Source organism: Lissotriton helveticus, chromosome 6, assembly GCF_964261635.1.
Source record: "Lissotriton helveticus chromosome 6, aLisHel1.1, whole genome shotgun sequence".
NCBI lineage: Eukaryota > Metazoa > Chordata > Amphibia > Caudata > Salamandridae > Lissotriton > Lissotriton helveticus.
This window is the reverse complement of record NC_136067.1, coordinates 1,849,318,088-1,849,342,509: the sequence shown is the minus strand read 5'-3', so window position 1 is coordinate 1,849,342,509 and position 24,422 is coordinate 1,849,318,088. Positions and strand designations below refer to the sequence as shown.

The 24,422-nt window shown below is 42.6% G+C and overlaps 1 protein-coding gene across 1 annotated transcript in view; it reads left to right on the top strand.

The window, feature by feature from the left end:
* PTPN14 (protein tyrosine phosphatase non-receptor type 14) overlaps positions 1-24,422 on the top strand; it is a 524,356-nt gene that overhangs the window by 209,949 nt on the left and 289,985 nt on the right. The window contains exon 3 of the mRNA XM_078649778.1: positions 7,669-7,838. Within this exon, the coding sequence (XP_078505904.1) occupies positions 7,669-7,838 (170 nt within the window). The remainder of the gene's footprint in view (positions 1-7,668; positions 7,839-24,422) is intronic.

The following is a 24,422-nucleotide window of genomic DNA, read 5'->3' as shown; positions in this document are numbered from 1 at the left end:
ACGTTACATGAGCACATCATATACTTAAATAACTGTAAGTGGGCATACACAATTCATTGCACATTAGATGTTTAGCTGAGCACAACTTGTTCTATAATCCGAACATCTTTCACATTCATAAATAAAACTATAACACAACACATTCATGTTATTACGGTACATTCTTAACACCATTATTTTAATACGTCAAAAGAATAAATGCAGGAGAAACCCACACATGATTATAATGCACCCTACAATTAAAGAGCACGTTTACACTCTATCAGTTCTTTCCACAGTGATATGATATTTCCACAATTGACTTCGACTACCAAGGAAAGTATAGAAATTCATTCCAAATTAAAAGGTAAAAACCAATTAAAGAAACAGCAAATACGCAAGTAACGTAAAACAGATATGTTAAATAAGCTGTCACACTATTTTACAAATAAAATAACTTGCACTATTTTTTTTTCAAAATACATCAAAGAAAACAAGTTGCATTTTTTTTACATTTTAAAAATGTATTCCACAAAAGGACAGTATAGGTGGGATATACCACTTAAAAAAATTATATGTATTTTTTAATATATTTTAAATTCAATTATTGCATTATCTAAAAAGATTACCTTAATTTCCCGATTTAAATTGTAATAATTTTAATTCATATTTAGACATAGAAAAACATGTTAATTTCATGTTGACAAGGATTTAGGTTTACATTTAATTTAATAAAATTAGGTTTTTGGTTAGGGTTGAGGATTAGTTTAAAGTTAGCATTAGAATTAAAGGTATTCTTGAGGTTAGGGTTTAGTGTTAAGGTTGATGTTGTTGCTGCGGTACATGTGGCAGTAAATGGGTTGACGTAATATTTTTTTAATGTTTGGCATAGGGAGTTGAAGTGAGGATAAGTCCAAGCATAGATGTTTCGGTAATGGTATGCTGTGGTTGTATGTAATGATGGTAGAAGTAATGACATTGGTACAAAGACACTGGTTCTGGTGTTGGGTGTCACAGCAGTAAAAAGACTGTACCATAGATCCACATGCTTTCCGCCAGTGGATGCACATATGACTGAAACCGAAACGGAGAGATCAAAGCGCTCTGAGTGACCCTGAGACAAACAGATCTGATTATATTTGAGCCCGTCTGAAGTACTGAAAGGATCTTGATTGATCCTGTAAGGACAGCCACTGCACCAATAGATGTTTTCCTTCTTGCAAACAGCCAAAATAAAATACGAGATTGAATAAGACAAACATGTTCAGCTCGAATTGTTAAATGAAAGCAAAACACGACTGGTCCCAACTGGGAATTCTAGGGTGGATTCTCGTTCTGCTTTTGAAGCAGAACCCTTGATCCTTCAGTGGCCACAGTTTGTAGTTTGCTTCCTAGAAGTTTTATGTGATGGGGAAACAAATCACATTTTCATCAAGTGACTAAAAAGTTGAGCTAATAACTAAAAAATAAAAAGCAAAAGTCTTTACCCCTTGCTCCACCCCTCGTCACTGGCTCGGTCTGAACTTTGAACGTTGGACGTCGCAGGGACTTTTAATTATTTCTAGAAGTCTTAGGTCGGGTGGCTGGATTGGAGAGCGACTGCTTTGTCCCAAAAGTATTTTTGTAACATTTGCGTGGGCGAAGAGGTGAATACCGATGTTGTGTTTTTAAGCGACCTCCTAGTTGAGTTTCTTAGGTTCGCATTTTCCTGCCTTGGCTTCACCTCCTGTCTAAATCTGCCTGCACATTCCTGCCCTCGGTTCTTTCTTAAACTGGCAGCAGAAACAAAATAACACAGTGCAGCCAAAAATCCTGCCTGCCATGTTCACCTCCGGACAAGAAGCGACACGATCAAGGAAAACACGAAGCTCCACTATGAACGGAATGTGGGCGGGTTGTGCATTTGTGTGCAGACTCCTACTTTCACAAAGAGTGTATTTTCAAAGGCAAGCGAGGAATGCTTTTTTACCTTCCTTTTAGTAAAACCACCTGGCTACTGTGTTTTGCAACCGTGTGCTGGAAAGGCGGGGGATTGGTGGAATTATCGTAGTGTTAAATCACATAAAATACAGCGCTGAAACCACTGTGGATTCATATGCGAGACTGCAGTGAACTACTCTAAGTAGAATCCAACTCAGCAAGCATATAAAACTCTGCAATTTAGCATTCTCCGCGCATCTTTACTCATAGTGATGTTTCTGTAGTACAATAGAACCCCAGCACTTGTTCTGTTGAATGATTTAAAAACGTGCTATGATAATTTTTTATTTACTTTCAGCAGTAATGCACAGCAGCCGCACTGCTGTACAACATGGCTAAACAAAACATTGGCATGGCCAATAGCTCTTTTATAGGCATGACCTATTGTCTTTACCAGTGCTTGTTTTGCCTGGCAGGAGGGGGCAGGGCAAGCAAGAATGTTGGAGCAGGGTGCAGGACGGGGTGCAAGGTAGAGGGTGTCTCTAATACACAGAAGAGTGAAACATATGAAAAGGGGGGGGCTCTTGGCCCTCCCGCCCGCATGGCGGCGCGGCGACCGCCCCCTCTCCAGGCCTCTCGGTGGTGGGGGCGTGCCCTTCTGGGCGCGCCTCAGCACCGATTGGGTGGCGCCCTCCCTGACCCGGATGTCATCATAGGACTTCTGGGTCAGGGGGGCGGGCCGCAGGAGGGGCCGGGTGGGGGGCGTAGCCGCCCCCCCCGGGCCCCTTAGGAATATAGAGGCAGGGAGCGCCCAGGAGACCCTCTTGTTCCTGGACGCTCCCACGCAACCTGTCGTGCCCCGCGGCTGCTAATTTTTAAGGTCTGAGGGGGCGGGCATCATCCCATGGAGGTTCCCGCCCAGGGGGAGGGGCCATTGGCACCTCCTAGAACTTCAGGGGCAAGGTAACTGGTGCTTCAAAGGGTCGCGGGTTGGAGTAGTCACGCTTTCCTTTGGCTGGTAGCCACCCCGCGCGCGCATACTCATGACGTCACCGGATGGCGCAGAGTAAGGGCCCTCCTTTAGTGGGTAAATGGAGTTCACGGCGTGGACCGGGTAATTTAACGGGCCTGGCTACGCATGCGCACATCGCTAGGTAAGGCGCAGCTTGTAGGAACTGACACCGGTTAGCGACCTTGCCATATGGCCAGAAATGTAATATACAAAAATCTAGATGAGGATGTTAGATTCGGTTAGGAAACAAAATGTATTAGAGTCTCTGTTAAGGTTAGGCTTTCACATTTGTTGACAACATTGTATCTAATGTCTTGATGATTTTTGTATAAAACGTTTATCATGCAATTACATTTTTTTATGATCTTATATCTTAATAAATACGGCCGGGGGGTTTCGTGACCCCCCGCCTTCCAAAAGTTAACCATGTTTTATGAGCCTGTGTCCTGGGTTTGGCGTGGTGAGTTTGAGGGAGGGGGGCGGCAGCCAGTCGGCGACCATGCTGTGATATTGAAGACTAGACCCTAGGAGCTAGTCAAAACGGTTATGTGCCACTACATCTCATCGTGTTTGTAAGTCACTGCATCGTGGCACTACACCAGAAGTCATATCACTGAGAGTATCATTATATCTTTGCTGGTAAGTTTTTAATTTTTTTTAAAGAAAAAAAAAACCTATATATATTCACTATAAAAAACGGTTAAATTGATGTTATAGTTAGGTTTTTGGATAATGTTAAATACAAAAAGAAACAGAAACCACTGTCCTACACCAGTTACAGTGTAGTGAACTAACTATAAATTGCGCCCCATCATGCACTGCCTATGATTACACAATACACTCACAAGAAGGAATCTCCAAGTTATATTACATTAAAATTTGTAAGTGCAGTGATACATGCACATGCTATGTTTAAATTCTCTGTATTCTGTGCCCTTTTTTGTTGGTGTATAGGTTTGTGCTTTACCTGTGAATTGCACCGCATTCCTGCTCTTCCAGTTGTAATCTATATATTTTTCTGGTAGAATGCCCTGCAGTCTTTTCTTACTATATTTTTGTGTTTACTAAAGAAATATACTGATGTACACCTTGAATGTGGCGTTACCATCCCCCTTGTCACCTTCATAATGAACCATTACACCTTGAGCCGAGGCGTGGCCTTTCCCCATCAGTACTTGAAGTGACATGTTCATCAAGCATCAAAAATGTTGTTTAGTTGCTTCATAATATAATATGCAACGTTACCGGATTATTCTACGCACATTTTCTAATATAAATTGCAGTGCGCACACTCCTACTGGATCCATGCTATGATAGTATGAGACTTGATTTTACACTACTATGCATTTATGTTCCATTATGTTTCTAGTCTAGATATGAGATTTGGGATGCCTGTGGTGTCCAGCATTACCTGCTTCGAGTCTTTAGTAATGGCAATGGGGGATAACAGCCCTCCGACAAGGAAGGGGGCATATGCATGAGTTTGCCATTCCGCCACTTCTTGGCATACACGTGCTCCCACTCATGGAGAAGTGTGGCATTATCTGACCAACTATCTCTTGCTCTTTATGGCATGTTTCAGTGGTGTATGTGTACACTTTTAACTGAGACCTGTCCCAAACACCTACCTGTTGAGCAATGTTGGAACGTAGGTCAACATTGCTTTGGTTCTTCTTCATCTGTTGCTACAAGTTTAATGCTATTTTCCCACTTGATGATTTCTTGCTATGAAGGATGCCTCTATGTTGCGGCAAAGTGCCTGGAAGCATTGCCTTTCATTCGTAATTTTGTGCTGCGCTCTAATTTTTTTGTTCACAACGTGATTTTATTGTTGACAGTTAAGACAAGGTTGATGCCTCAAAGGGCACCAGAAATATGTACACAAGGTTACACTTAATGATATCAACATTTTCAATGATATTATAGTATCGTCTATACAGGAAATAAGTTGCTAAATAACGTTTTACAAAAGCAAACAGTGCCACACTATATCTGCATAAGAAGTAGAGAAGCCTTCTATATAGGGAGTCCAAGCCACCCATAGCCATAGCTAATATTTATAATGTTTAAGTTCCAGTTCAGTACAATCATATCAATTGTTGTTCCAGATATAACCCTCAATAATCTGCCAATCTTTTCCAAATTTTAAAATCCTTCTGAGGGCATCCTCTCACCTCAAAGACTGGGGTTTCCATTATGGCCCTTCTTCCACACCACCACCAACAGCGGGGATTCATCCTTCCATGCCCAGGCGAGGTCTCTCTTTGCCAAAGTGAGGCCAAGAAACAGTAAACTGCACTCTATTTTGATATTTCTAAATATCTCCCCACCTATTGGCTTTATTTAGTTGCCTGTAACTCCCCAGTACAGTTTAGACGGCCTGCTACCGATATTGTTGCAGAGCGGGTTGGGAGATCCACGATCACTGACTAATAGAATGACTCAACCACCGGCACAAAAATACAGAACATAGAGCTGCGTAAACAGTAGTGGTAATTCTGCTGCCTATCTGTGGCCTGTGGAAAAGTGTGTGGGGTAGGCAGCTTGTATAACCTCTGTAAAACTTTGGCTAGTTACACCTATGCTACATAAAAAGGGTTCCTTAAAGGATAGTGGCCTGTGATAATAATTATCGATTGTTTGTAGGACATTGCACATGGTTTACATGGTCTTTTAATACATAGTGAGCATTTAATTCTCTGCTTTTTGCAAGGGACACAGTAAAGAATGGAGTAGTCATTGTTTCTGGGATTCGTCCTGTATTGCCCATGAGTGCTGTATGCTCTGTCTTCATCAGCTTGGGCAGCCTCCTTATGTATACCTTTCTCTCTTGTTACACATTCTGGGATATGACATAGATATGGCTGCCTTTTATGCAGGAGTGTTGTGTAAATTATGCAGAATATTTAGTGGCGATGGTAAGTTGTTATAAAATCACGGTGTTTCCCACATTTCCTTCAACTATATATCCAGCCGGTTTTAAGGCATCGTTGTTTTCTCACTGACAGGTATTCGTTTTGGTTTTTGCAACTTCTGGTGTAGAAGCTGATAGATTGACAATGTGTTTGTTTGACTCTGTCAGATTAGTTATTACTGATGGACTTTGGAATACTTCCATTTTGGGGACTTAATGCAATTCTCAAGAGCTTGAACCTATTTAAATGGTAAACTATTGGCACTCCAGTCTTCTGCTGTATTATTTGTCAATACAATGGGCAAGCCTTCGCATCTTAACTACCTGCATTAGCTTCACACAATTGTCCAAAATTTGAACTTTCGTTCAGAAGGTACTGTTGCAATGGTACTTAGTATTGAATCATTTAGAGTGACGTACACACTTGCGTTGGCAGTCCCCTGTGGCAGATATACATAATTTAATGACCGCTATTTATTGGCGATGATTACAGTCACAAGAAAAGGTCTGTTTATTTTTTAATTAAGCTCTTTCATTCAAAGGTATGTTATAGCTACACAATAAAAATTCAATCTTTACAAATTTGAATCATGACCTCATCCCTTAATTCAAGTTTGAGCGTGCTAGATGAAGCCTCTGAGCTTCCATAATTTCTTCACATTGAAAACACTTTTTTTCTCCTGGGGACCTGGGTTGTAATCCTTGCTCAGACAATTCACTGCAAATTGTGTGATTCTAGACAGATCACTTACTCATCCTATGCCTGAAATTGTAATTGTGTGTGTGTGTGGTGTAATAAACATGTGAAACTTAATGTTATTGCGATGTGTAACCCCCTAATTAGTGTACAACACTTTGTAGTTACTCAGCTTGGTTTGCTTGTTTGATATATGAATAGATTTATATAAATATTTCTAATATATCAATGATAACACGTCAGTTTGCATTATTCAGATCATGGTATTGTGAAACTGCATTGATAGTGGTCATGGATGACCTGTTCCTGCAAATTGATGCAAATGGCTGTGCTCTGATGGTTCTGCAAGATTCAGCAGAGTTTTGCGGTCTGTGTCACAAAATATTAATTTACCGTCTGCAATTGATACATTTACTCCTTGCTTCTTTTGTTCAGTTCTTTCCTCTTGGATCAGTCCCACCTCTGTCATTCTCTCTTACACGCTAGTTTTAACATTCACCTCCAAACTCTATTTGTTGCCTCCAAGCCCTCCCAAATGGGAGTAAATATATATTTGCAGATGGTGACATTAGCATGTCGCCGAAAAACTTTCATTAGTGTTTAAGACTCCACTCCATATAGGGCTGAATGAATGACAACATGCTTGGTTGAAAATAAATTAATTGTAAAATGTTGGAGTACCAAAATGTTGTATTAGATTAGGAGGAGGGGAAGAGGGTTGAAGATTGAATGGTAATGGAAAATGATGGAGAGTGTTCTTTTAGATGGGGAGACAACTGGCAAGAGGCGGCAGTCTAATTGTTTGTGAAAGAAGAATGCTTCTAAATTGAGTTTTAGGTGGGGAAATGAATCGTATTCAAGTGGCTGATCCTGAGAAGGACTTTACTAATGGGCCAAGAACATAGGATTCTAAAGTGAGATGTGATGCTGCAGATTTATATGGTAATCTGCTTTCTTAAATAAAATCACAATAATTTTGGAATGACCTTTACAGATGATATGAAAGGGGAAGGGGTTTGTTGCCTTGCCTGTAGCGTGAGGACCTTTTGATGTTTACATTTTGGCTTCCTTATGATTGTTTTTCTATGCATTCTTTGATATAATGGAATAAACTGTTGACCACTATTTTCCCATTTTCTTCTCTAGACACTTTACTTTGGCCTCTGGTTCTTCAGCAAGACTCACCATCAGCGATGGGTAGATCTGCAAAAACCTCTGAAGAAGCAGCTCGACAAATTTGCCAGCGAATACTTGCTTTTTTTTGGTGTCATGTTCTATGTGCCCAATGTTTCCCACCTGCAACAAGAGAGTACCAGGTGTGTATACAAATGTTTGACTCTGCTTAGAAAAGTCATTGACATTGAGTGTTCAGTTCAAACATAGTTTATTTAGACCATTTACTCTTTAAACTACAACTCATACCATAACTTTTAAAAGAGTTTACACATTAAAACAAGTTATTCTGAACAATAAAAACATCATATGATCCTTAATTCCTAAAAAATGTAAAAACAGTAATATTTCATTTTAGATAGCGATACGCTTTTTTGCACTTAAGCCTCTAATGAATTAGGGAACGTATATACACCCTGTGTATATTTCCCAATGGCTATCGCAGTATCTAAGTTTTCCATATTAGCAAGAAGATCCCATGCTTGCAAGCGCGCCTTTACATCATACTTTAAAAAAATCGGGCGAAGAAATAAATTACGTAAATTTAAACATTTTCGACAATCCAATAAAATGTGTAAAATGTTACATTTCATCCCCATCTTACACATGCATTTACCATCAGGTTGCATTATGCCTGATTTTATTGCACTATTTGTTACAGACGGATTTATTCCAATTCTTATCCTTAAAACTTCCATTCTTAACCATCGATTTGGTAATAGATCAAGGTAGGGATAACTTATATCTTTCTCCCAGCTTTTACTCATAAATTTTACAGAATCTTTCTTACTCAAATACTCCCGGTCTGTTTCTCTTGACAATTATTTTCCCTGCATTTTGAATACGCTCTTTGTTACAATGATTTGTAATGTCTTCGGATCTATTTTCACCTTCAGTTGGTCACAGATGGTCTGAAGTTTGCTTCTTGTGGCTTTAGCCCATTTTAGCTCACTAACTTGGATCTTTTTCATACACCATTGCGATAGCTTTGTGACCTCCTCACGACCCAAGCGATTCCAAAATCCGAGTAGACTTTGTTGCCCCTGTATATTCCACGCTATCAGCCCTGATTCCAGTCTAATAGCTTGGATCATTGCCGAGCTTGGCAGGGACAATAAAGATTTTAGGCGTTTCCCTTCCTCTTAATCCCAGTATCTTTTACCATCGATACAGAAGATTTCTGAACCATATTGGAATTGAGGGGGGAATCATTGCTTTATAGGCCGTCAATAGAGGTTTATGGGACATATCACATAACTATGATTAACTATGATTAAATCTTTTCAGCCCGCATACTGCCAGCTGTGCTTTTATTTTCTGTGCCTCAAGTTGCATACCCCACTTCATAGAATTTGTATATTCCAAAGTATTTATATTCATTTACAATATCTAGTTTAGTTTGGCCCAGATACCAATTGCACTTCGTAATCCTCTTCCCGAAGGACAACATTTTTGTTTTGTCCATGTTTACTGTTAGTCGTTTTGTCGTACAATATGTGCTGAAAATATTCAGCTTTCTTTGTAGACCTACCTCAGTTTTGTCCAATATCACTAGATCGTCGGCATACAGCAAACAGGACAGATGCCTTCCATTTACTTTTGGGCTTGCGCCTCTAGCAGAACTCAGAGTAATGGGCAAATCTGCTAGGAATATGGCAAACGGGAGCGGAGCCAAAACACAACCTTGCCCGAGTCCATTATTTATTGCTATTTCTGGTGTTAGGCCGCCAGATATATCTTTAATTACTTGTGCCCAATTAAGACTGTGTAGCTCCTGGATCACCATCAAGAGATCTGGTGGAACCTCATAGTTTCTCATGGTCTTCCACAAACACTCCCTATCCACCCAGTCAAACGCTGCACGAAAGTTCACGAAACCGCAATACAACTTGCCCTGCAGCTCCATGGACTTCCGCGCCACAGCCCACAAGGCAAAGCAGTGGTCAATAGTAGAGTGACCTTCCTTAAAGCCTCCCTGTTCTATTGGGACTATCGACCCCCACTCTACCCACTCCTTTAATCTACCAAGGATTATTTTTGAGAATACCTTTTCTCCAATGTCCAATAAGTTAATTAACCTGTAGTTCATTGGGTCCTTCCTATCACCCTTTTTGTGTAGTGGTCTAATTATTGACCCTCTCCAGGTTTTAGGGATACAACCTGAGTCTAAAATGGCCATAAACCAATGGGATAGGAATCCTGCCCACCAGTCTATTTGAGTTGTAATTATTATGACTGGGAAATTATCAGATCCAGCTGCACGAGATAAATTCAGCGTCTTGATTGTTTCTTTTACTTTCTCTATATTAAAAGCTGGTCTTAACTCATCTACAGATACTGTCCAAATGGATTTTTCCTTATTTATTTCCAAATTCCTATTTGCTTTGTATAAAATTCCTAGGTAATTTACCCATGCTGCCTCTTCCACCACACAGCTCATATTTCCCGGAGTCTTTCCTGCGGCCTCCTGTATCAAACTCCAGAAAACTTTTATATTTTTAGTTTCTATTGTTTCTAGTAGGTTTTCCCAACATTTTCCCCTAAAGATCCTTTTCTGCTTTTTTACTAAGGATTTGTATTATTTCTTCAAGTTAAGCAGGATCTCTAAATTCCAACTTCATAGCATTTTCTCTGACACCACTCTTTTTTCCAAATGGCCCTTTTTTTATTCCTACAGGCAAGATTAAACCACCTTGGTTGCATTCCTTGGCTATGTTGTATTTTTACATTACCCTGTTTCTTATCGGTTAAATGCACTCTCAGGCATTGCACAGCCTGTACTATTTTATCCACGTACCAATCTACCTGCTGCCCTTCAACATTGTCCTTTGTTAAGTTTTGTTGAAAGTTTACTAATTTCTTCACATATTCTTCCGTCAATTTTGTAGTAAGGCGCTTGGGATATTCCACATTTTGGGGGATCATTCTCTCGCATGGCCTTATTGCTCCCCTTAAATATTCGTAATATAAAGCATTATGGTCACTATCCTTGCGCTTGATTATCTGGAACATTTTTTACCATTTCATAGTTCCAGACCTGGACAAAAATATAATCTATAGGACACTGTTGACCACCTACTCTAAAAGTCTGTGTGGCTGGACGGTCTGGGTCCAATCTACCATTTAAGCATATTAATCCCGTAGATCCCAGAAACTTCCCTAATGCTTCATCCTGATTAGTAGTTACACACTTGGGAAATTTCGCTGAGCCTATACTATAAGAGCTCAAGATTTCCTCAAACCAGTAATCTATCTTTTTGTAATTTAGTTTGTGATTAAAATCGCCCAATATCACCATTACATCTGTTCCATACATTTTGTTTCAATTAATGATATCCTTTTTAAAGAGCCCCATTTCTGTATCATATTCTTTTTGAGAGCTCCATTGGATGTATACATTTATGATGATCATGTTCACCTCCTTCCCTTCAATGTCCGAATACGATACCTTACAAACCAGCACCCATTTACATAATGTGCTAATTAACTTTGCCTCTTTCACTAGCCTGGTTGAGATGAGTCATAATCCCACCCAACGAGCGTCCAAATCTTTTTATTTTGCTGGTTTATGGATTCGAACGAACCCTACAACTACTGGGGTGTTGCCGCATAGCCATGTCTCCTACAAACAAATAATATCAACGTACTTTGTGACTTGATTTAAACTGTCCACCTTAGTTTGTCCTCCCAACCCGTTTATGTTCCATGATCTTATTCTCCGGCTATGCGGCAACTCTGTGTCCTAATCGATTTTACTAAGGCACCTTGAATCATTCAGACTCCATGTAGAAGTACTTAGAATACTATTATCCGAGCCCCAATTGCCACAGTTTTTATTAGACTCCCGATTTTCTACTGCTATGGTAATATTTTCCTTCTCACCTCGCCCCCCTGCTACTAACTTCACCTGCCTTACCCCCAACCCTTCATGGAATCTCAGGAAGTCTCCCTCTCGCTGTTTCCCCTTTTCTACTTCTACTTCCAGGATTATCTTTATACCCTCTTTTAAGATCTCCTTCTCGGCTTTCTGAATAGCTGCCTTAACCAGACCAGAGTAGACTTGGACTTTTGTGTATTCTACGTCTTTATTATTACTACTGAACCCTACCTGTCTCAGGTCTTTTGTACCAATTTCTTTTAAACTTGGACATTTTGCAAAGGAAAATGAGAGTTGGGAGCGATTTAAAGGGACAATCTTCCTTTGTCTTTTCCTCCCCATTTCTTGATCAGCGGGTTTAAAATAAATCCACATTTTGTTTTTATTATTCTTATCTGAGGAAATGTTTGTGTCCCAATCCCACACTGGTGTGTTGGTTCTGCTTGCTGAGTTTCTAGGGGATTCTTTCCTACCTAGCTTATTTCCATTAATTTTTAAGCTATTGTCCTCTCTACAGGATTTACGGGTGCATTTACGCTGAACCATTTTCCCTTCCGCTTCTGCATCTACTCCTACAGACCCAAGTTGTCTCTCTATTTGGCTTCTCTCCCTTTTATTATTTAGCAGCGTTCTATTTTCATAGGTTTGTTCCCTGGTCTGCAGTTCCTTACCCTTCTCTTTAGTTGGTGCCTTCTTTCTTCCATGTGTATGACAAGGTCGTTTGTGAGAGTATTTAAGGGACAGGCGTTTTGGCCAAGAGAGATTTCCCCGCCTCTTTACCAACATTGGCCATCTGGAAATATACACATCCGGCTGAGCTCTACCCACTTCAATTGCGCCTGTGTTCCCTTCAGTGGTGCCTTCTATCAAGGGGTCGGGTACTGGTCTAGTCATTGTTGGCATCTGCCCCCTTATCCCCTGTAGCTCTTCAATCATTCTTTTAAACTGTATTTCATGGTTATTTTACAGGGTATTACTTAATATAGAGACTTCTAGCAGCCCTTGTAACATTTTTTGCAACATTAACATAATGTCCAACTTAGAGGCACAGGATGATGTAGTAATATGTAGGCCCAGCATACCATTCCTTAGCATTTCATTTACAGAGTCTATAAGCAGTAATATATAGGCCCAGCATACCATTCCTTAGCATTTCCTTTACAGAGTCTATAAGCTTGGAGCATTGATTCCCCACATGGCCTGTACTTCTTTCAAACGCAGTTCTTGTAGCAGAGTTTGCCAATTCAATGCCGGCCCCTACATCTTTGGGCCTATTCTCTAACGATATCTCATTCTCAGCCCCCAACAAGGAAAAAATCTGAGGTGAAGATGACAGTCTTGGCTCCAGGGGACGGTCAATTTGACTTAAATCACTCTGTATGAGGGAGGAATCAGCAATCTCCATTATTGCCTCTACACTTGAAACCTCTTTGTTACTTGCTAGGCCTGGACCTTTTCCCGGTGCGAGTGTCCTCTTAAAGTGCTTCCCCACAAAGTCCTTTATAGATTTGGACACTAAACCGCTTTCCTTCCTTTTGTTTTATCAACTATGTAATTTTCCTCCCCTCTCTTTTATCATTTTTCACGAGCGCCCCTTCTAGCCCTTCTTCAACTGTCGAAACCTCAAGTTCATCAGTTTGTTCTGCTAAGTCTTTACATGTTTTTCTTGTCTTTACCTTCCTTGGCGCCATTCCAATTAGATCCTCTTTGTATATCCTATGTTAATTATAAGTTTAAAGAATCGTCACATTCGTAGGATTTGCCAACAAAATCAAATTGAGCTCTCAAGCGGTTCGCTCTACCTCTACCAGTTTCTCAGTTCTTCAGTCCCTAGAGTGAGACTTCAGTTTATACCCTTAGTACGCGCTTTCTCTTGTTCTGCCTGAGCTTTCTATGCTCCAGCCAGGTCTAGAATTTGAATAAAACCATTTTAATACTTTTTAATACTTTAAAAAACACTTACAACACTTACCTCCCCTGTGTGCTGACTGGTTGACCTCGGATCTTCTTTCTTGCACTGGCTTTCCTTAGCCTAAATATATCTATATGCTAGTGAAGGTCTTATTCGACAGCTGCTCATACCTCACTAGCCCCCCTTGTGCAGGCGTTTTCTCTGGAGTAGGTCACTTTTCCAGTTTTACCGGTGCTGCCATCACTGCCACCGCTACTGCTTACCAGGGCCCTCAGCACCCTCCTCAAGGTCCGCCGAAACCGCCAAACGGTGCCTTCAGGGCATACACAGCCGAGGGCCACACACAGCCAAGATCACCCGGCTGGGGGCAAACACTTGGGTTGCTCCTTCGCAGTACCGGCGTTTCCAGCTGATACTTACACGGTACCCAAGTGTGCCTCTCAGTCTTTTCCGCTTTTCTTACCCTTTAGATGAATACAGATGAATACAGATGAATAACGATAAATGGAATTAGCGGTATCTTTTACAGAGTAACCGCGGAGCGCCAGTCACCCGTGCTCGCGTCCATTTTCCTCCGTCGTCGTTGTTACGTCGCGTAATGTTGCCACGTCAGCCACACAGATATTGAGTGACCGCTGTGGTGATTTTTATCAGAACGAGATTAAGAATAAGATTGATTTTAAGATGGCGGTTGAAATTTATCACGAAACAGTTGTAATAGTTTGCAGTCTGTCTGCCCATTGGATCAGCATGTGTTTTTAAGGTTGTGGTAAATTATATTAACAATTCAAGCTTCTCATCATGGTACAGTTACCAAACCAGTCTTCATACCTATCCTACCTATTTTTGACACTCAACAGTTGTACTCACCTCACCATTATGGGTGAATACCAGGACTGAGCGAATCCCTTCAGAATATCCTCTGTCCCTATTTCTAGTGGTGTACATTACCTCCCTCTCCCTTTTTCTCTCCTCTCTCCTCCCTCAACACTCTGAACACCTTGTTGTCCATGAGTATCCATGAGAGTGATACTTAAGATTATTTGACTGTATAATGTAGCTACCAATGCTATGCTTTGAATGATAGCATTCTGGACACTGGTGATCACTGTAATGCTTTGAGGGTAGAAGTAAAATGCTTTATGCTCTATATCAGTGATGAAAAGACACCTCTGACGTTCTCTGGAAGACACACCACACACACACGGACCACACTCATCTCATTGTCGGCATACTGGTTTGGCAACTTGACGAAAGATGGCAAGATGCTACAGAAATGAGGCAGTACAATCTTTCTTACGTTGTTTTGCTGTTATTTAGAGTCTTATGAATTGGGGAAAAAAAGAATGTCCTATCAATATCTATGAGTTGTTGCAAGTCGGTTTGAATTATATATAGTTTTGTTAAAGGGAGGTTTCTATGCAAATATATGTCAGAGCCTAGTAAAGTATGTGGCAAGAAAAAGCTAATTATGCAGCTTGATGCGGCAATTTTGTAATAGTATTACTTCATTATTTTGTCATTTTTACATTTGTTAATACTGTCCAGGCATTTGTTGCACCTCATTAGTACCAGTTGAATATCCAAATACAATAGTAAGCAACAGAAAGGTGGCCAGTTACCTTTTGCAAAGTGCCTTTCTAGTTTTTAGTAAATTTTGAACCGTTTGAATCACAAACAAATTTGTTTTCATTACAATCTGCAGATTATGCAGCAGATGGTGGGTTATGTGGCAAATCCATTATTATTTGAAAAATGCTGCAGCTGCATAATCGCATAATCCCAGTGGCCCTGGGTATGGCAGACCGCATGCATGTGCACTTGCCACAAGAAATGTTTGTGGTAATATCAGGGAAATTAACAGTAAAAATCAGCCCACCAGACCATAAAACTGTCCCACAGACAGCCCAAAAAACAGCTGAACACTGACTGTTGGGCCAGCCCTTCTGGCACCGCCAGATTGCCCTACAGGCCAGTCTGACCCTGCCAACACAACGCAGCAGACCACACTTGAATCAGAGTGATGTCTCAACCATTAACTGCAGGCCATAAACACTTTCAGTTTCACTTGTTTGGTTTGCAAACGATTTATTTCCAAAAGGAGTAGATGATCAAAGATCTTATCTTGATAAAATACTTTCTTAGGCGCCTCTTGTTGGACTAAAGTAATTGAAAGGCTAGACTGCAGTAGCCCTAAGGCACAGCAAACACATTGCTCAGAGCTTATGTTGGCAATGCTCTGCCATTAAGTGGCAAATAGGCAATAAACAAGTAAGGAACAAGTTTGCTTTCCCATTTATTTCTGTATTTGATGTGGGTTGCATTAAAAGATGCTTCACCTGACCACAGTGAATGTGGGGGCGGCCACACACTGCGGATCAAAGAAGAACCCTTTCTAAAGCCCCAATCACTTCCCTTTGCCAGGGGGCTGTGAATTCTCCTACAAAGAAGCTGTTATGAGGCCTTCCTGCTGTGCCGTTAGCACAGGATAGGAGAAGACTCATCACATGCTGTGCCTGCTACGGCTGATCATGGTCATTTTATATAGAATGACAATGGCCAGCCAACAGTTTGTGCTAGGCGGAGAGCCTGCCCCAAAACGGACTACATCTGGCCTCAGGAATTTGTCCACCGACGAATAACCCACCTTCTAAATTCGACCTGGACTGGAAGGCAGATTAGCAGTTCAAAACCAGGACCGTCATAGGTAGTTTTTTATTGCTCCAAGGGCCCTGTGAACAGTAGAGGTGTGCAGGAGATTTTTTTGTCCCCTATGTCGCCTCCATTCCTAAATCTGAGGGGAGATAAATCTAGCGCATCCCCCACACGTCTTATGCCCATGAGCTGTGGCACACAGCAGTCAGGCTTAGCTCAAAGGAAAACAAGCATAAAGCAGCTATTAGTACCAAAACAGTTAAGTATAAAACGCAACACAATAAAACAAAAACACTCCAATTTATAAAAAATAGAATATATTTTTAACTATAATTAGACACCAAAAAAACAAAAGTAAGGGGAAGGGAACTGGAGTTAAGTTTTTCCAAGGTTTGCGAAAATCACTGATTTTCCCTCTTAGCAGTAGAATATGATCCGTGAACTTTTGGGTCTGGGGCAAAGTCAAAGTTTCAGGCCGACCCCAATGGAAATGCAGGTTGGATGTGGCACCGGGTTGGTCCCGGTCAAGATTTTATCTTCGTACTTAGAAACTTTCTGGTTCTTTTTCCCATCAACAATGAGCTTGGTGGGTCCTCTGCAGTTTGAGTTAGTATTTGGAGTGTACATCGATGGATCAGCAAAGCCCTGGGGTGAAATGAATACTTCGATTCTCAGCTATGTAGAAGACTCCCTACGAATCACCAAGTATAGGTACTCTATGAGCCTCAGACGCTGGACTCTGAAGCCATTATCTTTGGCTCACAAGCTGCAGTCTTGTGGCAAGAAGGAGTACACTTTAGCAGGAGCCAAGGGTCCAAGATCTCCACTACACCAGTCGTGTCCAGGGCAAGTCCAGGCAAACTGGTCAGCTGGGCACATTGCCGGGACAGGATTTCTTTAGGTTGTGTGGTCCTGAAGCTTAACAGGAGGCTCATCAACTAGCCCTTGGAGTCCACTCACTGGCCCTTGGCACAAGTGAGAGCAGGTTCATCCCTTCAGGTCTCTCTTCATGGGATTAACAGTAGGAACAGCCAATCTCTTCCTAAGGTCCTGTCTTAGCTCAGTAGGTGCAGCCTTCTTGGTTGCCACACTTTTTTATGAGGTCTACAGGCTCAGCATGTGCATTCCTTATTCTCTTATTCTCTTCTTCCAGATTCTATTGATGTACTGTGGCTAGAAGCCAGTGGGGCCACTTGAATGCTAATTTTGGGTTTATGGGTGGGGATGACTTTTACTGTGGGGTAGGTAGTAAACAATCCCACAGTCCAACTATCTGCCTAAACCCAAGATGATAATTAGCCACACCTCCTGGACATCCGGATCTGCAAAGGGTTTTCACCTTCTAGAAGAGATGACAACCCATCCACCTAAATAGATGACTAATATAAGCAATTGGATGAAAGCAAACCAGCTGAAACTGGAAGCCGAATAACACCGATTCAGATTTTTGGTGCGCAAACAACAGTATGGTCAGACCTGTGGTGGCCAGAGTTCTGCAGCCCCATACCTATTCCTGTACGGAGGCCAAACATGTAGGGGTATTTTTCAACCCCTCTCGTTCATTTGATATTCAGGCAAAGAGGACTGTTAGCTCCTGCTTTTACATTATCACATTTTTAAGAAATATTTTCCCCTTATTCCAGCCAATCTCAGAGTTGCAGTGGTCATTGTGCTTGTCACATCTTGCCTTGATTACTGCAATGCTCTATACCTAAACATTAATAAAACCACACTCAATAGACTACAGACTATTCAGAATGCGGCTGCCCACCTTATCCCGAATGTCCCTAAACGTCTGTCTGTTAGAGAGGGCATCTTCTCCCTACACTGGCTGTCGGTCAGGAACTGGGTGACTTTCAAAGCACTCTGTCTAGTTCACAATGCCCGCCACTTCCAGGGTCCATTGCACTTGAGAACAGCCTTCCATTGGTATATCCCCAAAAGGAAGCTGATGTCTGCCTTTCTTAAATGTAAATGTAAATGTCATGGTACTTATAGAGCGCACTGTCACCAGACGGTCACCTTGCGGTGTTGCCTATGCGGTTCCCTGGCGCTGATACTCATACCGCTGTGGAACCCCTCCTGGCTTTCCCTGTGAAGTGTCCACTCCTGGGCACCCCCAGGGTGAAGCCAGGCATCCTTAGCGCTGTTGGGGCCGGTGTGGAGGCTAAGCAAGCTATTGCCCAGAGTTGCAGCGTGGGGCCCGTGATTAGAATAGGCACCGAGGCGAGAATTAACAGGTCCGAGGAAATTGAGCCCGAGACCCCGCCGAGGCGGGAATCGAACCCTGGTCCCTGGCCAGAACTCTGCATCAGGGTCTGCCGCTCTAACCATTGAGCCACACTCCTCCACACGCTCTTAGGAAGGTGAAATACCAATATTTTGCAAAGCTAGGTGGGGGGAGGGGACAGTCCTTTACGGTTGCTGCGGCCAGGTTGTGGAACACCCTTGTATACACAAGAGGGGTGTAGAGTACACAAAATCAAAACCACGAGACAAATACAGAAAAATCCATAAATTGGAAAAAACTGCCCTCACTCACATACCGAAGTATGTGACATGCTTCATCATCGGGTCTGCTTACAATACGCCCTGGTGTAGCCACACTCAGGGCGGAGCATAAGGGAGGGGAAAAATAATAAATTCCACACAACGTTACAAGAAACCAACAGATACATACAACACGTAACATGTAATGTGATGAAACCAGTGCCAATCACCATGTAATTGAAATAAGTAGTGCGACAATAGTGCAGTAAATGGGAAATGCTAAAACTGATTAGGGGTGCCAATTGAAAGAATTACTTTATTAAACGTTGCTTGGTACCCTTACCAGGATTAAAAAGAACAAAAAAGGATGGGAGATGTCTTGCTAGAGACTGAAAGATCCCTCAAGACTTCCCTCCAAACACTGCTGTGGTCAACATGTTTCGACCGATATAGTCGTGCCAAAATTGGTCACCCCGGTCTTCGTCAGGACTGTCGCCTATTATTTCACTAGTGGCCCTACCGTAATCCGGTTTCGTGGGCCCCCCAGATATGAGCCGGTCAGTCTAGATCCATGCCCTTCTTGTTGCGTGTTAAGGCTTGTCCCAAAATACGGGAACACATTTACGAGTCCATGTGATTTATGAACTCGAACTGGTGTCCGGCAGGAGGATCCCCCGAGAACACAATCGTTCCGTGGGAGACGTCCTTCCTGTAGCCCCGCTATCCGTAACACCGTGCAGGAACACCCTTCCCACTTATATTGTTGGTCTCTCCTCCCATGCTGCCTTTCGCAAACACTTGAAAACCTGGCTTTTCTCCCGTCCGGATGACTAGGGCTGGTCATTTCTGTGAAGTTGCTCTTTGTTAGTGCCTAGACATCCTTGGCTAGAATGCGCTCTACAAATCTCTAAAATACAAATACAAAGGAGTGGGCAGGCTGAGATGTGACTCAATTTTGCATCTCAGAGGCGGTATACCCTTTCAAGTTTGGCTAACTGCTGCCACTGCTCTAGGGCTATCTTGGCAGGAGGAGGTCACACCTCCTTCCTCAGGTAAACAGACCCTTGTTCCCATTCCGGGGAGCACATCACACCTCTTAGCAGGCGGGAAGCAGCTTGTCGGAGGTTGCAACTGCTGTAATCAACCAGAAAGTGCAACTACAAATTTGGAGCAAGAAATTGGCAACTTTCTAAAGTCACCACTGCCTTAAAAGTTACTTTAATGTATGTTTATACGCCTGTATAATGTTCCAGGTGGGAAGTACGGTGCAGGGGAGTGGGTGGCGGGTGGTGGGGGTTGTTGGTTTGAATGTTGTATTGATCCTCAAATGCTACCCTCATCAGCAGCTTATATACCTATAATCCGTGATTTGTATGAACATTGCTTGTGGGGGTTACGCCCCGTTGATTGTAAAATCTCAAAATTTACTGTAAAAAAAGTTACTTCAAATCCGACTTCAGCAATAATTTGGGTTTAATGTAACAATTAATTTGATACATTAAAGCACTATATTTGGTGGTCCAAATTGGAAGTAAGCACTTAGCGCATGTGTTAGTGAAACCCCTTGTTAGCCAATGGAGCCACCGGCCTTACTACAGTGAAAGCGACAATTTGAATTTTCACTGTCCGGGCATGTAAAGTTGCAAATCTACATGTTGTTTATTTTAATATCTGGCTCCCTGCCTTGTGGGCTTCTAAGGCCTGCCTTAGGGGTGACTTACAATTATTAAAAAATAAGGGTTGAGCTTGAACAAAAGGGTTATTTGGTCATGTAGAGTTGGTAGTTAAAAGCTGCCCAACTAAGCTGTAGTGGCAGACTTAAGAGTCCCATTTTCACTTTGTCACTGCAGTGGCACAATATTTGCTGTAGTCCACTAGTGACATTTAACTTACTAGCCCTGGGTACACTTTGTACCATATAGTAGAGACGTCTAGGTAAATTAAATATGCCAATCGTGGATTAGCCAATTGCACACACTTTGATGGGTCGGAGCACATGCACTGAGGCATGAACAGTTGGGCCCAGTGCACTTCAGAGTCGAACAACCAGCAGCATCAGTCCAAAAACGTGGGGCTGATCATACAAAAAGAAGCACCTTCTTACATAATGAAGACCTTTTAATACTGAGGATATTTTGGTATAATTTATTGGAGCAGATCACTTAATCTCTCACTTTTGGTTTTGCCAAAATTGAAAGTACTGAGTAATGTAAGATCCTACTTAAACACATTTGGATAGATGAACCTTCGAGGTCTTATTTTCTCAGGATAGCCCTTGAATTTCCAAATAGGTTAAAAAAACTACATCAAAAAGAAATTAAACCTTCATTGTCTCTCAATATCATTGGATAGCAATCGTTAGACCCTTCCCTGTATGATCTTAGACACCTATCTTTTCTTCTTGCTCCAAGAATCAGTTGATCAGCATATTTTGATGTTGAAGTTACATACACAGTATTGTTTTTATATCACTGTTTATTAGATTTTTCAATATACGACAAAACGTCCATATAGAACAATATGTCACGGTAGTGAACAGTGAAGAATTAGCATATTTTACAGCGTAGCTCAGACCCCATGAATTATGTGAGAAAGGATACCATTGAATAAGGCCTACATTTTGTCAAGTGCTGACCCAGGAATCCATTGGCCCCAACCCCTTCCAGTGCTTGGTGGTGCAACCTCTCCATTGATCTGTCTCTGCCCTGCAGCAATAGTCCATCCCATTTTCCCATGCAGGGAAGGCTAGTTCTTCGCAATCTCTCTCTTGGCGATTAAGTATTCCACTTCTGCTGGAAGGCGCTGATTCCTGGTGTGCTCCCAACCCTCCATTATCCCCAGCAATAATACTTTAGGGTCCAGTTTTTCCATTATGTGAAGGAAACAAGTTATCGTAGTATGGATAGGTTGTGCTTGGCATGTCCATCTGAGGTGCAAGAAGGAGCCCTTGCGGTTTCCCCAGCACCAGCAATGTGGTGACCCAGCCCTTCCCACCCTCCATAGTCAACCTTAACTGTAATATGTACAGTGTAAGTATTTAAACTGAATCAGTCTAAGAGTGGCACAAAGGGTAAGTTGTTACTGCGTGATCGGTCTTCTGCATCCTCTACTTTGACCGCCTACTCCGCTCACGTTGGAGGGGGGCAAATCCTGTCTGCATGCTGCTTAAGTCGGTGAGGCACAGGAGCCCTTGCGCAATGCAGCATTCTGTCGGCCTCACTCCCGCCCAGTGCACTAGTCCATATTTGGACCGAGGAGGAGCCGGCTGCGGTGGTCAAGCACGCTCTCTGCTAATGCCACCGCTAAGGTGGGAGGCCTACACGTCAGGGTCTAGTGGTGTTTCCCCGGGGTTGCTGCAGCGTCTCACTCCTGTCGCGACACAGCTACAGTTCTGTTTGCCCATAGCAAGGCCTCTGGTCCCAGGCAGGCCTCCCTCTGCCTTCACTCAGGCATGTCCGCTTCGGCAAAAGGCATGCGGGTGGCGGCTGTCCTCCTGCTCCTGCACTACAGCTGCCAACCGGGGGGAGGCGGTGGCCTCTCTGCAGGTGTCTCTGGGCCCTCTGCACCAGCACATATGCCAATCGCCGGCCGTAGTGCTTTCAGGCGCAGTCATGGGGCTCTATCTGGGCCTGCCTTGCCACTCCTCCGGGTTGGCTTCTATCGCCACACCGGCTTCCAGACCCTCCGAAATTGGGTGGTGTCATGCCTGAGCCTTCATATGCACAGCTTCTGCTCTTTCGGTACCACAGCACCAAGCAAGGGCAGGATGGTGACCAATTGTTAGGCGCTAGCCGGAAGCTCCACGGAGATGCTACTGTCATATTGCTTTGCCGGCCACACCCTTCCCTGCACAGAATTTACTATTACGATCATGGGGAGGGAACCCTCAGACATGGCACCAGCACACCGTAGCCACGAAAGACTATCTGCTGATCATGGGCGTCATGAACCCCCTACTTTAGCACCTAAAGCGAAGGTAGAGTTCTTGATTGGCCTCTTCTGTCTGCAACTTGGCAGAGAAAGGGGATTAAGTGGATGGATGGATTGATCTGTGAGTGAAAGGGTGGATGAATTGTTGAGTGAAAGAATGGGTGGATGGGTAGATAGATGAATGTATTTACGAATGATTGGCTTAAAGATGGATGTAAGTATAGATGAGTTCAATAATGGATGCATGAGTGAACGGATGGATGGATGAGTAAACGAATAGATGAATGAGTGTAAGGTAGGGTGAGTGGATGGATGAGTTAAAGGGTGGATGGATGATGAGCCAAAGGCCGGATAGATGATGAGAGAAAGAATGGATGAGTGAGTGAAAGGATGGATGGCTGGCTGAGTGAAATGGAGGGTGGATGGATGGGATGAGTGAAAGGGAGGATGGACAGGTGGATGGAGTGAAACGATGGATGGGTGAGGATGAGTGAAAGGATGGAGAAGAGTAAGGATGGGTGAGTGAAAGGGAGGTTGGATGGATCGATGCATGATAGCGAGAAGGGATGGATGCACGGATGAGTGAAAGCATGAATGGATGAGTGAAAGGATAAATAGGTGGGAAGATGAGTAGTTGTGTGGACGGATGAGTGAAGGGGAGGAAGGCTGGAGTGCAATGATGGATGGATGGAGTGAAAGAGTGGATAGATGAATGCCAGAATGAATGGATGTGTGTAAGGATGGATGAACGGGTAGATGGATGGATGGATAGATAGACTTGGAGATGGATAAATAGGTTTGATATGGATAGACGGATGGAATGGTAAAAGACTGAATGATAGATGAAAGAAAGAATGGATAGACACTTGGATGGAATGTCAAGAGAGTGCTTCTGGGGAGGGTTGTGATGACTTGCTTTATTTGCTTGGTGCCATAAGAGCTTTGGTCTGAACTGGGTCTTTTAATTTTCTGACTACTGCCTTGTTGCTGATCCTCAAGCCCCTGTTGCACTCTCAGAAACCTTAGAAAGATTCTGAAGCAGGAAATAGTGGTTATTTTGGAAATGGTCTGCAGAATTCCCACCTTAGAGAGTCCCATGCTTCCTCTGTCTCCCCAAATTGGAACCTCATTCTTGATCCTCCTCCTCCTCCTCCATGGAATGTTGCCTAGAAACGAAGCAAGACCCTTTGGTGGGTTCCCTATATTCCTTTGTTTGAGCTGACAAGGCTAGTAATCATCTGTTTGTTGGGTCCTTTGGTGACACTCCGTGTGTAACCTCAAAAGAACCTCTGAGGTCATTGCCATTGTATATTGGAAAACATGGATTCCTGTGAGACACCACAATTATTGGATACATTGGAGTCCTAGGTTTCCAGCCTATGCATCCTGTGCATGATGTTGATTTTTACCCCTTACATGTAGACTGATATTAGCCATAGAGTTAAGCAGACACTATAGAAACACACCATAGTCTCTGACTACGACTACCTCAAGCCAAGCTACTGCCCTCCTGTATGCAGCAAGCGCACCTTCAGTATCTCTGTGTGAATGAAGTTTGATGAGTGATGTAAACTTTGAGAAGAGGCGTCTCTCTTGAGAATCCTTGCCAGGTTTGCTTTATACATAAACTTGTAATAATAGATCTGCTTGCTGGCATCTGATCTTCTTTTCCCGTCAAATGCTTTTATGTGGAATAGACGTTGCAGCAGGGTCTTGGTCAACAAAGTACCATTTGTGGCTTACAGACTCTGTATGTATTTCCCCAAAAAGTATGAGCGCAAAGCTAAATATTTTACTCCTTTCATGTGCATGCGAGCCAAAGCCGGCCTGTGTCTGAAATGTGCCACCTGCAGGAGGGGACGC